The sequence below is a fragment of the Platalea leucorodia genome, assembly GCF_965183815.1.
Source record: "Platalea leucorodia genome assembly, chromosome: 4".
NCBI lineage: Eukaryota > Metazoa > Chordata > Aves > Pelecaniformes > Threskiornithidae > Platalea > Platalea leucorodia.
Window position 1 is genome coordinate 73,966,854 of NC_138826.1, and position 15,103 is coordinate 73,981,956.

A 15,103-nucleotide genomic window follows, 5' to 3' on the forward strand; every position below is an offset into this window, starting at 1 on the left:
ACAGACGCACCCCTCCCCACCCGGGAAGAAACGTTGTGCATCGGCAGTAAATTTCGGGAGGAAAAATCCCTTTTTGGACCGGGAAGAAACACAACGGGCAGCGGCGGCGGGGCGGGGTGGACCCCACCAATCAGCGCGCGCGGCGCCGCTATAAAAGGGGGCGGCGGCGGCGGCGGCGCCATTGTTCGCGCTGACTCCGCGGGCGGCGCCATGGCCGAGACCGCTCCGGTCGCCGCGCCTGACGTCGCCGCCGCCGCTCCGGCTCCGGCCAAGGCTACGGCCGCCGCCAAGAAGCCGAAGAAGGCGGCGGGCGGCTCCAAAGCCCGCAAGCCGGCGGGCCCCAGCGTCACCGAGCTGATCACCAAGGCCGTGTCCGCCTCCAAGGAGCGCAAGGGGCTCTCCCTCGCCGCGCTCAAGAAGGCGCTGGCCGCCGGCGGCTACGACGTGGAGAAGAGTAACAGCCGCATCAAGCTGGGGCTCAAGAGCCTCGTCAGTAAGGGCACCCTGGTGCAGACCAAGGGCACCGGCGCCTCCGGCTCCTTCCGCCTCAGCAAGAAGCCAGGAGAAGTGAAGGAAAAAGCCCCCAAGAAGCGGGCAGCCGCGGCCAAGCCCAAGAAGCCGGCAGCCAAGAAGCCTGCCAGCGCTGCCAAGAAGCCCAAGAAGGCGGTGACAGCAAAGAAGAGCCCCAAGAAAGCGAAGAAGCCGGCGGCCACCGCGGCCAAGAAAGCGGCCAAGAGCCCCAAGAAGGCGACCAAGGCTGCCAAGCCCAAAAAGGCGGCGGCAGGGGCGGCGAAGAGCCCGGCCAAGGCGAAAGCGGTGAAGCCGAAGGCGGCCAAGCCGAAAGCGACCAAGGCAAAGAAGGCGGCCCCCAAGAAGAAATAAATGGTTTTGAAAAAATCCTTTCTGCCTTGCAGACAAATCTAACGGCTCTTTTAAGAGCCACCCAAGTTTTCCCAGAAAGAGTTGGAACGCTTTTTTTATGTCTGGCTTGTGTGTGTGCGTGTCATTTTAATTTCTTTTCTTCGGCACTGCTGTTGTTTAAATTAAGGTCGATAGCAGCACAAACTTCCGCGCTCTTGTTCTTCGCAGGTGCCGGGCCGCACCGCACCGCAGCAGTGTTCACCGCGGTACAGCTCGGTTTCAGCGCACCCCCGCGGGCGTGGGGGCAAATAGCTTCCCGTCAGCCGCACGAAATCGGTGAGAGCCCAAAGTTCCCGTGGAACTTGGGTACCGCTCCCCGGCTCTTGGAGGGGAAGGGGGGGGCGGGATGCTGCGGCTCCCCGCAGTTTCTCCGCGGTCAGCCGGGGGACGAAGAGCCGCGCTGGGAAGCGCTCCCGCCCGTCCCCCGGAGCTCTACCGATTTCGAAAAGCCCGCGCTGCGCAGAGATTGGCCGCGACGCTCGGGCTTTTCTGGTGCACAGCAGTTTTCGGGTTAAACAGACGCTCCGGTGTTGGGTTTTTTTTGTTTTGTTTTTCTTTTTTTTTTTTTTTTTCACTCGGCGGAAGAGGTTTAGGAACTTCCTGGGTACCTGCTCCCCTCCTACGGCCTTTTCCACTCCCAGCCCAGTTCTGTCCCTTGCAAACTCTTCTCTTCCCTGGAAGACGTACGGCGAGCGGGCTCCGAGAGGCACGGGTGTTTCGAGCTGCCTTCTGAGCAGTCCTTGGTGCTGCCCGCCGGTCCTCGACTTCTGTGCTGAACCTCTCCCTCCTTGGAGCTGCCGGGCTGGGTTCTTAACCGGGTGCCGGGGGCTCGTTTCGGCAACGGAGCCGCTCGGAGGCAGCGCTGGGCGCGGTAGGAGCCCGCGGGGGCCGGAGCCTCCCGCACGTCTCCCCCCGCCTGTCCCCAGACCCTGCAGCCTCCTCCTCCTCCCAGTGTCTCGACCGTAGGCTTCTTCCGTCGCCTTTACGGCACTCAAGCGATGCGCTTCGCTCCGCTTAGCTCTGCCTGGCCGCCAGCAGTGAGAAGCAGTCGGGGAGCAGCGGGGAGAGAGGCTCTTTCTTCTCTTTAGTCACAGTGCTGCTACCACGGCTTCCCCAGCGGGCAGGAGAAAGGGGAATTTCGTGGAATTACCTGCTCAGCTCTCAAGAAAGATGGTTGATCTCAAGTCCGCGGCTGTTAATCTCGCGTATCTGAACGGATTACCCGGCCATGGGGTCCCTGCAGTTTGGAGGAGAAATGGTGGGACCGGATTTCGACGGTGTTTGTATTTTCGCAAAGACTGTCCACGACCTAAATCCCTGTACGAAAAGGAAAGGAAATACTAAACAGAGCCTCTGTTTTTAAGCCCTGTTCTTGAAACGCTGTTCCTACTCTTCTGCATTGCCTCTTAGGGTGCATCCGACTTTCTGGTCCTTGCTTGGGTTTATGACCTCTTCCTCTGTATAACATACAAATCTGCATACACATCCCACTTCTTTTCTGAAATTATCGGGCCATATCCCCTCACCCTGACAGCCCGAATTCCTGAGATCACATGCCTGTGCCCCTGTCTGGGATGGAGATGTGCCTACCAGACTCATAGTTACCGTAAGTGAAGGGTCTTGGGAATCACACCCACTAATTCTCAACGGCTTTCACCCAGCTAGGTGCACTGACCCAAGGAAAGTGCGTCAACTGCGATTTTCCAGCCCACTACAACTAGTCTGAGGGGAGTAGATTTTGACTGGGTATGGCCAAACTGCACATACGCTGCTGTAGCAAACGTGATATTCATGCTTAATTTATTTCTTTACAGCTGAGCCTGAAAAGAAAAAACCCAATTACAGTAGTATGGGCAAAACTGTACCACACACATCCCTGTTAATTGAATTGTCCTTGGCAGGATGGCCCCGGAATAAACATTTCAGCATCGGAATGAGTCGGGGTAATGACAGCAGCTCACTCTTGGCCTGTTGCAGCTTACCCTCCCTGCTTACTTGGAGGAGGCATCAGGGAGATTTTTTTTCCCTATTCTGAGAGGTAAGAGGGAAAACTCAAAATTATTATAACTGTTTTTTTAAGAAAATTCAGTTGGACCAGTTACCCACCTCAGATATTGCAGTAGTTGAGATTTAGAAAATTAATGCATTACTGAATATAAGTGGTGATGGAGAGCACTGGACCATGTACAATAATACCAGTCTAAAATACCTTTATAGGCAAAGAGTATATAGCTGTGGCTTCAGCTGAATAGACTTTATAGTCCTTAGCTGGAGATAGCTGCCAAATAATGTAAGAGATTGTTCCACACTACAGAAGGGAAGTGTATGTGTACGCAGGAACACTGAATGGACTAGCTATATAGGGCCCAGTGGATATACTGTCCAGTACAGTGACAAAGTTAACATCGAACCAAAAAATCCTGTTAAACTTGTACAGCTGAGCTGGGCAGCATAGCATAGATAGCTACTGGAAAAATTTTTTGCCAACTGGAAAAAGGGAGTGCAGTGACAAAGGGCAAGAGTGGCTTGAGAAAAATAATTTTGCAGGGGCAAGTGTAATGTTATGTTTATGCCAGTTGCACCAGTAGCATATCAGTCAGTACCCCTAATTCATCATTCCTCATCCTCCTTCCCCCTCAGCCTGTGCACTGCTAGCCTGTGGATGCCAGCTCATCTCAGCTACAGGAGCAGGTGTGCACAAATCCAGGCTGATTCTCCCTCAGAAAAAGCTTATCTTAAATTATCGAGTCACTGCCACAGTGCCTGATCACCACATGTCCCTCAGGACCCCACACCATCTTCAACAGGCCACTCTCCAGATACTTAAGAAATTTCCTATTCTGAGCATAAGAGAAATTGATATCCCAAGGAAAAATCAGGGGATACTATTCTGCGGTCATGGTTTAAATTTCTAGCTAACCTGCTGAGCTGAGGTTCCAGTGTATGATTTACGATTGCAGTGGAGAGAGAACACATCTCACTTTGTTGTATTACATCCTTTTTGGACATCTGGGCATTAATTTCTTTTCTCAAATCTGTTAAGATGCCTCATGAAACTGGGGAAAGAAGGAAAAGAGATGAGCTCTGCTCGATATCTTCCAAGACGTGTCATGTGCTAAGATGGGCAGCTTGAAAAGGACTTGGGACATGTGCTCATAATGAAAAATCAAACCTCAAAACAACTAAGAGGGCCTAATGTCGTTTTGTTTTGTCTTCTTGTAATGCTGATGAACTGTTCAGTTTCTGGACATTGGGTACATTTGTTACAAGGAACATCTTCCTTGCCCATTGTGCCCTTATCTCCATCTCTCTCTTAGCTGGCTGTCCTTTTCTAAGAACCAATGAGCAGAAATGTCCCCAGACATTTCGTACCACATTCAGGGGTTGTATTAATATCCCAAAATAAGATTCCAACAAGACTTTTGTATTATATGACAAGACATTTCTCTGGCCATGCAGCTTCTATTTGTTTAAGTTTTTAGGCTACATGATGTCCCTAGACTGTTCCACATTTGCAAAGTGCTCAGACTAATGTATTCTATTCTGAGATGAATAGCAGATTTCTTGAATTTCTACAATGCCATCAGTGCATGGACATCTCCCCACACTACAGACTCTAAGGAACATGAATACCACTGCCTGGAACACATGGCAAGTAACATGGCAAGCAGAGCTTTAGGATCTCAGCCACAAAACACATTTTGTCTTTTGTGAATAGTTCTGATCTGGAAACTGGATTGCAATCAGGCTGATCAGTGCAACGATTTGACATCTGCTGCTGAGCTACTGGTGGTCAAAGAGGAGGTGGCTTGACAGCAAGCAAAAAAATGCTGGTGTTTAGTGAGCAGCCGTACTTCAACAGAAAACACAAGTATCCACTTTATGATTTTAAATGCTAAGCTGCTCAAAAATTAGGAGGGAGGTCAAAAAAATGGCTTCAGAATTGCAAATTATTACCAGTAAGACCTGCTTTCATTTGTTTTCTCTTCCATAGGGTCAACTTTTTATTTCACAGATTTACTTACTTAGTAAATTGCGATATCAAAAGTCTGTGATGTTCCAGCACTGGAAGTAGAAATGGAGAAAGAAAGTAATGGCAAATGAATCTGTGAGTTAGATAAAAGTCTACATATAGCAGAACAGACTCTCAGCAACCTGGCAAAAATTCTGTTAAAGTCAAGTTTCTTCCTCACAGACTAGTAAATCACTTTGTACTGATGAACACTTTTGTGTTATAGGGTTATAGAATTTTTCATGGGCATTAGTCACCCCAAAGCCAAATTGCCTGTCAGATTACCACAAAACCAGGTAATTTCTGTACATGTATATCTATACCTCTTTGATCTCTGTTCGTGGGTTCTGTTACTCCTGTGCTTTTTGTGTATCTCTGTGTCCTTTACTGTAGTTGTCATGTGAGAGTAAGAGTTTATTCTGCATGGCCTCAGCATGTCTTTGAAGAACAATAAAAAGGTCTCTCTTAGAGGCTCATTTCTTAAAAACACTAAAGCAGGAGTTTTATTTCAAGTGAAACTATTCCAATACTAACATAAAAAAGCTTCTGCATTTGTTAGAGAAAACTGCAAACTAGTCTTCCATAAAAGGCTGAATGATGTTAGTTCAGGCACAAAGAAGGTTAAAATAGGGACATGCTGTTCTTGCACAGTCTCAGTACTAGTGAGCACCCTGAACCGAATAAAGCAGAGAAAAAGCCCTTCATAGTATCCTGGGCTGAACAAATGGAGAGATGTAAATATGTACATTTCAAGACTAAGTTTACAGGTTCTCAAAAGGAAGGAGCTGAGTGGGAGACAACTATAGTCTATGGACAGGAAGGTGGTGACAGACAGTGTGGAGTCCCCAAAAATAAGAGTGCAATCTGAGTATCATTAATACTAGACCTGTTCTCTGCTGCTCGCATTCGGACCAGATTGAGTTCAGGTGCAGGACCACTTTTCACTTAGACCCCTTTGAGTTGGCAAGGTTACACAATATAGTTTTTCTGCCACAAGTTTCTTTTTTACTACCTGGATCACAATGCACCCAGTCCAGTTCTGGGCACTGGGGGATACCAGCCATGTTTCTCTGTGGCGATCTGAGATCCCTCTTCTCCAGAACTTGTTGTCAAAGCACAACAAAGTCACCAGTGTGACTCTCCTGGGATCCCCATTCACTCTCCATAGTCGATTTTGGACAACTTTTTCTAGATTTGGAGTTCTGTTTTATTCCGATTTTCACTTTGCAGATTTTTTTTGTGGTCTCTTTGCACGTCCATTCCCATGACAGTTTTGTTCATCACTCCTGCGGGCCTCGTGCTGGGACATCAATGAAACCCCGGTGCTTGGTTTTTCAAAGGACTGCAGGGTTTGCTTTTCAATGATTTCAGGATTGGTCTGCCAGGAGCTGTGGAAAAAATGAAATGTAGAAAAATAATAATAGGACTATTGTTCTCATCAAACACTGAAAACAATAAAAATAAACAAAGCATAGGTCAGGACCTGCACTAGCCATAAAAAAAGGAGTTCCTGTTGTTCTTTCAGCAACCAGTGTACGCTGGCACTAGTCAACCAAGGCTGTATATACTTGATCTGCATATTGCATATTCATGCTCAGTTATATGTAACTGCCCTAGTAACAATGCACATTCCCATTGCCACTACAGTGTTTTGCCACATCTTCCGTGCTTCTCTGTTTTCTCCGCCGTAGAGTTACTGTCTTCATAACAGAACTCTGTGCCCATTCCCCAGTTGCCTGCCTTTGGCTTCTTGGTTCTTAACTCCTTAAATATTTGTCTCCCAGAGATGGGAGAAAAGGGAATATCACAGCCATTTTTAAAAAGGATAATAAAGAGGACCCTGGGACCTACAGACCAATCAGCCTCACCTCAGTGCCTGGTAAGATCATGGAACGGATCCTCCTGGAAGCTATGTCAAAACATATGGAAGACAGGGAGGTCATTAGAGACAGTAAATATGGCTTCACCAAGGGCAAATCATGCCTGACTAATCTAGTGGCCTCCTACAATGGAGTGACTGCATCCGTGGATAAGGAAAGAGCAACTGATGTCATCTACCCGGACTTCTGTAAGGCCTTTGAAATGGTCCTCCATAATGTTCTTACCTTGAAATTGGAGAAGTATGGATTTGATGGATGGATTGTAAAATGGATAAGGAATTGGTTGGATGGCTGTATCCAAAGAGTTACAGCCAATGGCTCAATGTCTAATGGAAAGCAGTAACAAGTGGTGTCCCTCAGGGGTCTGTACTGGGACCAGTACTGTTTAATACCTTCATCAATGACAGAGACAGTGGGATGGAGTGCACCCTCAGCAAGTCTGTGGATGACACCAAATCGAGTGGTGCAGCTGATTTGCTAGAGGGAAGGGATGCCATCCAGAGGGACCTTGACGGGCTTGAGGAGCGGGCCCATGTGAACCTCATGAAGGGCCAGAAAAACAATCAGAGGGCCGGAACACTTTTGCCATGAAGAAAAGCTGAGAGAGTTGGGGTTTTTCAGCCTGCAGAAGAGAAGGCTGCAGCAAGACCTTATTGTGGCCTTTCAGTATATGAACGGAGCTTACAAGACAGACGGAAAAAGACTTTTCAGAAGGGCCTGAAGTGACAGGCCAAGGCGAAATGGTTTTAAACTGAAAGAGGGTAGATTTGGATTGGACATAAGGAAGAAATTTTTTATTATGAAGGTGGTGAGACATTGGAAGAGGTTGCCCAGAGAAGTTGTGGATGCCTCATCCCTGGAAGTGTTCAAAGTTAGGTTGGACGGGGCTTTCACTTGAAAGATGTCCCTACCCACAGCACGGGGGTTAGTCTAGGTGATCTTTCACCATCCTTTCCAATGCAAATAATTCTATGAATCTTAGCAACTTTCCAGAAGGTGTTACATTTCTATCTCAAGTTACAGTTACAGTTTATCAGACAGACTTAGTAGACCAGATGAAATTTGATACGTAATTTGGAATCACGTGGGAGGGAAGAAGAGAGGAAACTCGGCTCCAACCTTGGTTCACTTTATGAAATGAATTTCTGTCATGAGTGAAAAAGCAGTGCTATGAACAAGTATGTATCTGCTTATTTTTAAAAAATCCATTTCCAAATGGGTTCCGACATTTTGCCAAGGAGAGCATGGAGACACGGAGACAGACAAGGAGACAAGGCAAAATATTATATGTAGTCACAGATTCCTGGGCAGAAGTAGCTCCTTATGGAGCAGGGTTATAGTATCAAGCTCTAACTTAATTTTATCCCATGAAAAAAAGTAAGAACAAAACCTCAGCTTTCCAGAGCTGGACAACTCATCAGGGACTGCATGGGAAAGTGATTTGGTGAAGCCCAGGATTGTCTGGTAACCTCATGGCAGGGGTCTGCAAGTGGTAATAACTCCCAGGGGATTCTCATGGCAGAGTGGGTTCAGGGAGCTCTGCAGCAGGTAGTGCTAAACTACCCTGTTAGTAACATCCTGGTGACTTGCCTGGGTACTCAGAGAGCAATAAAGCCTGCAGCATAGTTACAAGAACTGTCTTTCCTCACCAGTGCAGGATACAGTTACCTTACTCTCAAAATCTCCTGGTAATGACAGAGGACCTGACTACAGAGTGCCCAGTTTCTCACAGTGGCCTGGTCTCCCACAGCAGTCCAGTCATGGTCCCTGTACTTCCCTCCCTGGAAGGACCAAACTGGCCTTAGGAAAGAGAACACTATTAACTTAGCCATGGCATCCTCACTGTACTCTAGAATTATCTCCATAGCCCAACTTAGGATACTGTGAAGTTCCTTGTGGAACAGGACATTTGTTACTGGTTTGAGCCTTTAGGATGTCTCCTTCAGAGTCGTGGTGTTTGTCTTGCCCCATTTGGGTTTCCTTTGGGTCTACGCTGAAAAGATTGTGCATGAACAACACGGCAGACTACTTTCATCTGCCAGTGGGGGGCCACTGGAAAAGTGATTTCTCTGTTAGCATATGCAATATATGTATCCATGGCCTATGCAAAAATAGAGACTGATTATTGATAAATCTTCTGTTGTATCTTTAGGAAAGGATACATTATATCAAGCCTCTCAGCTTGTAAGGAAAAAAAGACCAAACAACGTCCATGAGAGGGCAGCAAACGCTCAATACTGGAATTTTTTTTCACCGTTCCTGACCATTTTCAGGTCGAAAGCCAGCTACTGAATGGTTTTTGTTAAATACTGCTTCTTGTTTTCAACAGTAAAACCTCAGAAGATCTTCGTCCCCAAGAGAAACCAAAACCAGAGTTGATAGCTGCCCCTGAAGGACAAAAACATACTTTTTTTTACGTACTTAATTTTTCAATCCCTCTAAAAAATAGCCACATTACTGTCTGTGCCACCACAAGAATGGAAAGTACTGTAAAAATATTCGTCCAAAAGAACCGTTTTACCTTAATAGATTAAAGTGGAGCAAGTAAGGGTTAAACTCTGGATTAGCATACCTTTACTGCTAAACTCTCCTTGAGAAAACGTTCAGAAAGGGCGGGAAATGGAGATGAGGAAGAAATTCAAGGAGGTGTAGAATTTCTCAGAAACACGATTGCACAGATTTTGCTGCAAGATGCGCCATTAAAACAACAGAAGGAGCAGCTGTTTAAAACACTGAAGCCACATGTGCGAATCAATGCAACCAGGTGAAATTGCACTACATAACACATACCCATATTTTAAAACAACAGAGTAAAAAATCAGAGAGTAATTTAAGTGATTCAGTAACTGGGAGACCTTTCTATGATCGAGGTTTTATTTCTAAATGATCACGACATATCAAAGATTTTTAAAAATGCACAAACTATTATATACACAGGCCCAACGACTTTGCTACCCGAAAAAAACAAACGTACCGAAAAAGGGCAGCAACATCCAACCGCTGGAGCCGCGGGAAGGGAAACTGGCAGGAAACCCGCATTTTTGTGCTAGCGGGGCGCGCGATAGGGAAAGCGGGGAGATCCCGCGGGAGCGAGCGCCAAGCCCCGCCCCTCCCCGCTGCAGTCCCCAACCAGGTCGGCTCCCACCGCATAAAGGCCGCGGCGCGGGCGGCTGGTGCTCACAACTCGGAGCAGCCGGAGAAAGCAGCGCCATGTCCGGGCGAGGCAAGGGCGGGAAGGGGCTCGGCAAGGGGGGCGCCAAGCGCCACCGCAAGGTGCTGCGCGACAACATCCAGGGCATCACCAAGCCGGCCATCCGCCGCCTGGCGCGGCGCGGCGGCGTGAAGCGCATCTCGGGGCTGATCTACGAGGAGACGCGCGGCGTGCTGAAGGTCTTCTTGGAGAACGTGATCCGCGACGCCGTCACCTACACCGAGCACGCCAAGAGGAAGACGGTGACGGCCATGGACGTGGTCTACGCCCTCAAGCGCCAGGGACGCACCCTCTACGGCTTCGGCGGCTAAAGCTTTCTGCTCCCGGACCATCTCGAGAACCCAAAGGCTCTTTTAAGGGCCACCCACTTCCCTCTAAGAGGAGCTGCAACATTGTTTCTTCTGAAAGGACGTTGGAAGCATCTATTCCTCAATTTCCAAAGTTGTTAAAACTGATAATTACAGAGTACTACTAAAAGGCTTTATGATTCGATAAGTACGACCTAATGGTTTAATTTTGCTGTTAGTGCCGAAGTTGTCTATGCTGTATAAAAGAGATGCTGTTTTCCTTGTGTGCTCCTTAAATTCCCTTGCAAACGTTGTACCCCACTAAAAATCAATTTAAGTGCTCTTAGTAATCAACTGAATGTTTCCTTTACATTTTCTTCTAATCTTCGCCGATTTAAGTATAGTAATCTGGAATATTTTCAGTGTCTTGTGTTCTAAAGTTTTTACTTAACTAAGTAAATAATCTACTGCAAGGAAGAAAGGGAAACCAATTTATTATCTAGAGAAAAATACAGAAGTAGCCCTGAGATGAACGTTTTCTTTGATACTTATAAATAAACTTTTTTCTTTGCTATAACCCGTTCTCAGTTCCTTGTCAATATTTTTTTGTTTTTAACAGCAATTTCATGAGTAAATCTATTATAGTTTTCTAGAGTACTTGGGGGGGAGGGGAACATGACTGAAAAATTACGCCCCTGGCAACACATACTAAGAAAATGCGTCAAAAGGATTCTTGCGCGAAGGCTTTTTCATTCTTGCACAGAGAGGACTTCTGAAGTCTTTCCTTCGTCACCAGAGTTAAAAATGGCAAAACCTCTTTTTCAGATTTATATAAAACTATCGGCAGTCATTGACCACTCTCAAACAGCAGCAATCAGTAAATATTCGTGGTCACTTCTGGTTATATCACAACCTTAAGGAGTAGGCAAATTAGATAATAGGGTAATTCCGTATTCGTTTTAAACACTTCATTTCACAAATAACTTCATTGCCTGTTCTCAAAGTCACGATTTTACTTGGTAATACTTATGACCTCTCATGCCGATTTTCCTGAGAAAAGAAAATAACATGAGAAAAAAAGCTGAAAATATGCTTCTCGATTGTTACAGCTTGTTACATACTTGTTACAGCTACAGACTTGCATTGTAGGATTTCTTAAGCGTCTGTCGCTGTGTTCTGAGATACCAGGCGATCTTTGCCTTGGGGATAAGGTGCCTCTAACGGTAAGAGGGAGATCTGTACGGCATTGAAGGAACTTTTTCCTTCTTTTGTAACCAGCCCACCAAAAATAACTCTTAAAATAATTAGCGGCTTTAAGAACAGCTCCTGAATTTGAGCCTTAAAAGCCCACATTTGAGTTCACAGGGCTTTTAATGTCAGGAGCCTGGCAGAGAGGGAAAGCCGGAGAAGCAGAAGAGATGCGAGCGCTGTGTCTCAAACCCGCCCGCCCCCAGGCCTTGGGCGCGCACCGAGGCAGTCGTGACTCGCAGCGGGGTCGGAGCGGGAGTGGGGGAGCAGCGGGGGTGGAGGCAGCGGCGAATGCGGCTTCCTTGGGCCCCGGCCGGGACTTTCACGGCACCCAATGAGGTCGCGCTTCCGTCGTCCAATCAGAGACGAGGCGGCTCTATAAATAGGGCGCTGCGCGGCTGCTGCTGTTCACTCCTGTCTCTCAGGCAGAGGCGTGCAGTTGGGAGGCGATGGCGCGCACGAAGCAGACGGCGCGTAAGTCGACGGGCGGGAAGGCGCCCCGCAAGCAGCTGGCCACCAAGGCGGCCCGCAAGAGCGCGCCGGCCACGGGCGGCGTGAAGAAGCCGCACCGGTACCGGCCGGGCACGGTGGCGCTGCGCGAGATCCGGCGCTACCAGAAGTCGACGGAGCTGCTGATCCGCAAGCTGCCCTTCCAGCGCCTGGTGCGGGAGATCGCGCAGGACTTCAAGACCGACCTGCGCTTCCAGAGCTCGGCCGTGATGGCGCTGCAGGAGGCGAGCGAGGCCTACCTGGTGGGGCTCTTCGAGGACACCAACCTGTGCGCCATCCACGCCAAGCGCGTCACCATCATGCCCAAGGACATCCAGCTGGCCCGCCGCATCCGCGGCGAGCGCGCCTGAGCCTCTTGCCGCAGCCCCTCCGCGCTGCCGGCAGACACCGAGGCGGCCCACAAAGACCCAAAGGCTCTTTTAAGAGCCACTCCATCCACAAGCAAAAGAGTTGTAGCACTGTTTTCAAGCGGGTATGCTTTAGAAGTAATAATGCTTTCTTTATTTTTTTTTTTTTTTCGAAACTATAGCATGTTGTCTTATGGCTCCTCTTTTTGTTGCTTTTTTTTCCCCCTCTTATTTTACTATATTGCCTGCGTATATATATTTATCTTTTATAAACTCCACATGGTTCTACGTTTTCTGCTTTGTGATTCCCCAAGGTGCTTTGCAAATACTGAAAGAGGGGTAACAGGCACTTTATGAACACTGGTAGGAGAAGGAGAAACAAAATTAGGGGAGGGGTGTGTGTCAATACATTAGTTTAAGGACAGTGAGCAGAGAACACCAGGCAGGATGGAGATTCTTACACTGCTTTGACTATACTAGGCTTGAAACATCTTTGAGGGAGAAGGCAGGTGGGACACAGCTCTGTCTGGGATGGCCCCAGACTCAGGAGTTCTGGGCCTTAAACTCTCCTGGCTGGCTAGGTCTAGGCAAGAGCAGAAATTTCCTGCGGCTCTCTGGAACCGTGTTATTGTTGAACCTGGCTAAGGCAGCCCATTTTGAAGGGGACTGCCCTCTTGCTCCAGCATTTTTTAATACCAGGAGCAAGAATATCTGTCTCAACAGACTGATTTTGAGGCCGGTCTCAAAATGATGGACAAGTATGCTGAAGCGATGGGGCGTGTGCGGCTTCTTTCTCACAGCACAGAAACATACCTAAAGAGGCCAGGAAACTATGGGTGAAAAGTATTGTACACAGGAATAAGTTTCAAGTTTGTCCAGTTCTGTTACCATTGATAATACAAAACTGGGGGGGGAAAAGTTTATGCATTTCCTGAGTACTTTTTTTTTTTTTTTTTTTTTGGGGGGGGGTGGTGGTGATGGTATTTGTAATAAGAGTTTTATAAAAATTTTGGAGTGGAAATCTGTGAATTTTTCCAACAATGAGTGTACATGGTACATGTACTTGTCTTTGAACTTGCACTTCCTTAGATGGGGATTACAAGATTCTATGCAGTCAGAAAATATGCGGAGTTGTCTGATTTCTACAGATTTTCAGTGAGATTTCTAGGATTCTTCAGAATATACTGGTAGGATAGATGTATATATGCATGGAGCTTTCAACCTCCCTTATAGGGACCTACCTTTTCCCAATTGCTATGAGACATGCACACAGGAGTGACCAGCCTAGTAATATCCTCAGCATTATAATAGGAAGTTAAAACTTAGGCCTCAGATTCATAATGGAGAGTAACAGCAGTGTCTGTCTACCATAATTTTGGGAAACATCTTCCTGTCTTCTCCCTGGCTGTGAAAGGTTACAGCTGGTACCTGGGCTGTAACAGCCCTGAGTGCTGGGTAGCACTGAAGGGAGCTATGAGAAGGCAGAGCTGTCACCTGTTGTCATTAGAGGCTGCTGGGCAGCATTTGGATGCTTTCTCTTAGAAGTGCTCACTGCAATGTAGGCACACCCGGGTAGATGAGAAGAGAAGGTGGAAAGACTCACCGAGTGTAGCAATCAGCCCAGATCAAGGTTGGTTTGGGGGTTTCTTTCCTGTTGGGTGTTTTTTTTCCCCTCCTTTTTTTTGGCTCTACATAAAGGCCCCCAAATGAGTTTGTGGCTCTTCATGGCCTTATTTTGAAACCAGGTTACAATGGAAGCAAAAAGAGCTTCAATGTTACCAAGTGACGAATGCAATGGCTGTGCAGTCTAAGGTGGACAGACATGCTACTCTATTTTATTTATTTATTTATTTATTTTCTAGCTTTCAACCAGAATGTATAAGTATTTTTTAAGAGAGATTTCACCTCTATTTATTTGCACTATAAGCAAGCACCGGTGTTTATTCCAGTAAGGTCATTTTTGTTTACCCTGTGACCTCACTCTTTATTTACAATTGTAACAAGTCTGAGGTTTTAGACATTGTAACGTTTGCTAACCTCACAGAATCACAGAATGGTTTGGGTTGGAAGGAACCTTAAAGATCATCTAGTTCCAAGCCCCCTGCCATGGGCAGGGACACCTTCCACTAGACCAGGTTGCTCCAAGCCCCATCCAACCTGGCCTCGAACACTTCAACACCTTGAAGCGGTGCCTAGCTCCAAACTTAAGTCATTTCAGTTAATAATATGCTGCTGGTGTGGAACAATTACAATCAATCAGGATGGAGCCTGCTGTAGTCTTAGAGTGTGTATATATTTGTAATTCCTTTCAAATTACACTTACAGGCACAGTCTCTCTGCTGTTCCAGCAGGAGCACTTCTACTTTCAACTTTATGAAATTGTCACCCCTTACTCTGCAAGTGGTGTTGTACAAAGAGGTTAATAGACTGGAATAGTTCAGTTGGAAGGGACCTATAGTGATCTTCTAGTCCAACTGTGAAGTAGCTTCTTTCATTTGATCTACCGTGTTGTATTGTTGGAACCTCAAAAAATAAAGCCAGATGGATAAAACTGGGTGCTGCTGGGGCAGAGGGGACTGGGAAAGAGACAGAGGCGGATGGATACTGAGAAGAATTAAAATTTGTGAGTGAAGAAAAAGTATATATATGTGTGTGTGTATATGTATAGAATGTATACATATATGTGT

At 47.0% G+C, this 15,103-nt stretch overlaps 3 protein-coding genes across 3 annotated transcripts; all 3 read left to right on the forward strand.

Moving 5' to 3' along the window:
- Positions 1-210: 210 nt before the first annotated feature.
- Positions 211-959, forward strand: LOC309588830 (histone H1.10-like; the record flags this gene model as incomplete). Its single annotated transcript, XM_082308521.1, has 1 exon — positions 211-959. One exon carries the CDS (start codon positions 211-213, stop codon positions 880-882), a length of 672 nt encoding a protein of 223 aa, XP_082164647.1. The 3' UTR covers positions 883-959.
- Positions 960-9,998: 9,039 nt separating this feature from the next.
- Positions 9,999-10,888, forward strand: LOC309590202 (histone H4). The gene has a single exon (XM_082311239.1). It carries the CDS (start codon positions 10,024-10,026, stop codon positions 10,333-10,335), a length of 312 nt encoding a protein of 103 aa, XP_082167365.1. The 5' UTR covers positions 9,999-10,023; the 3' UTR covers positions 10,336-10,888.
- Positions 10,889-12,008: 1,120 nt separating this feature from the next.
- On the forward strand, positions 12,009-12,516 carry LOC309590205 (histone H3.2; the record flags this gene model as incomplete). Its single annotated transcript, XM_082311242.1, has 1 exon — positions 12,009-12,516. One exon carries the CDS (start codon positions 12,009-12,011, stop codon positions 12,417-12,419), a length of 411 nt encoding a protein of 136 aa, XP_082167368.1. The 3' UTR covers positions 12,420-12,516.
- Positions 12,517-15,103: the final 2,587 nt, after the last annotated feature.

Bases quoted from the DNA above. Each gene is read 5' to 3' on its own strand.
- LOC309590202 (XM_082311239.1), top strand. From the start codon at position 10,024: ATGTCCGGGCGAGGCAAGGGCGGGAAGGGGCTCGGCAAGGGGGGCGCC.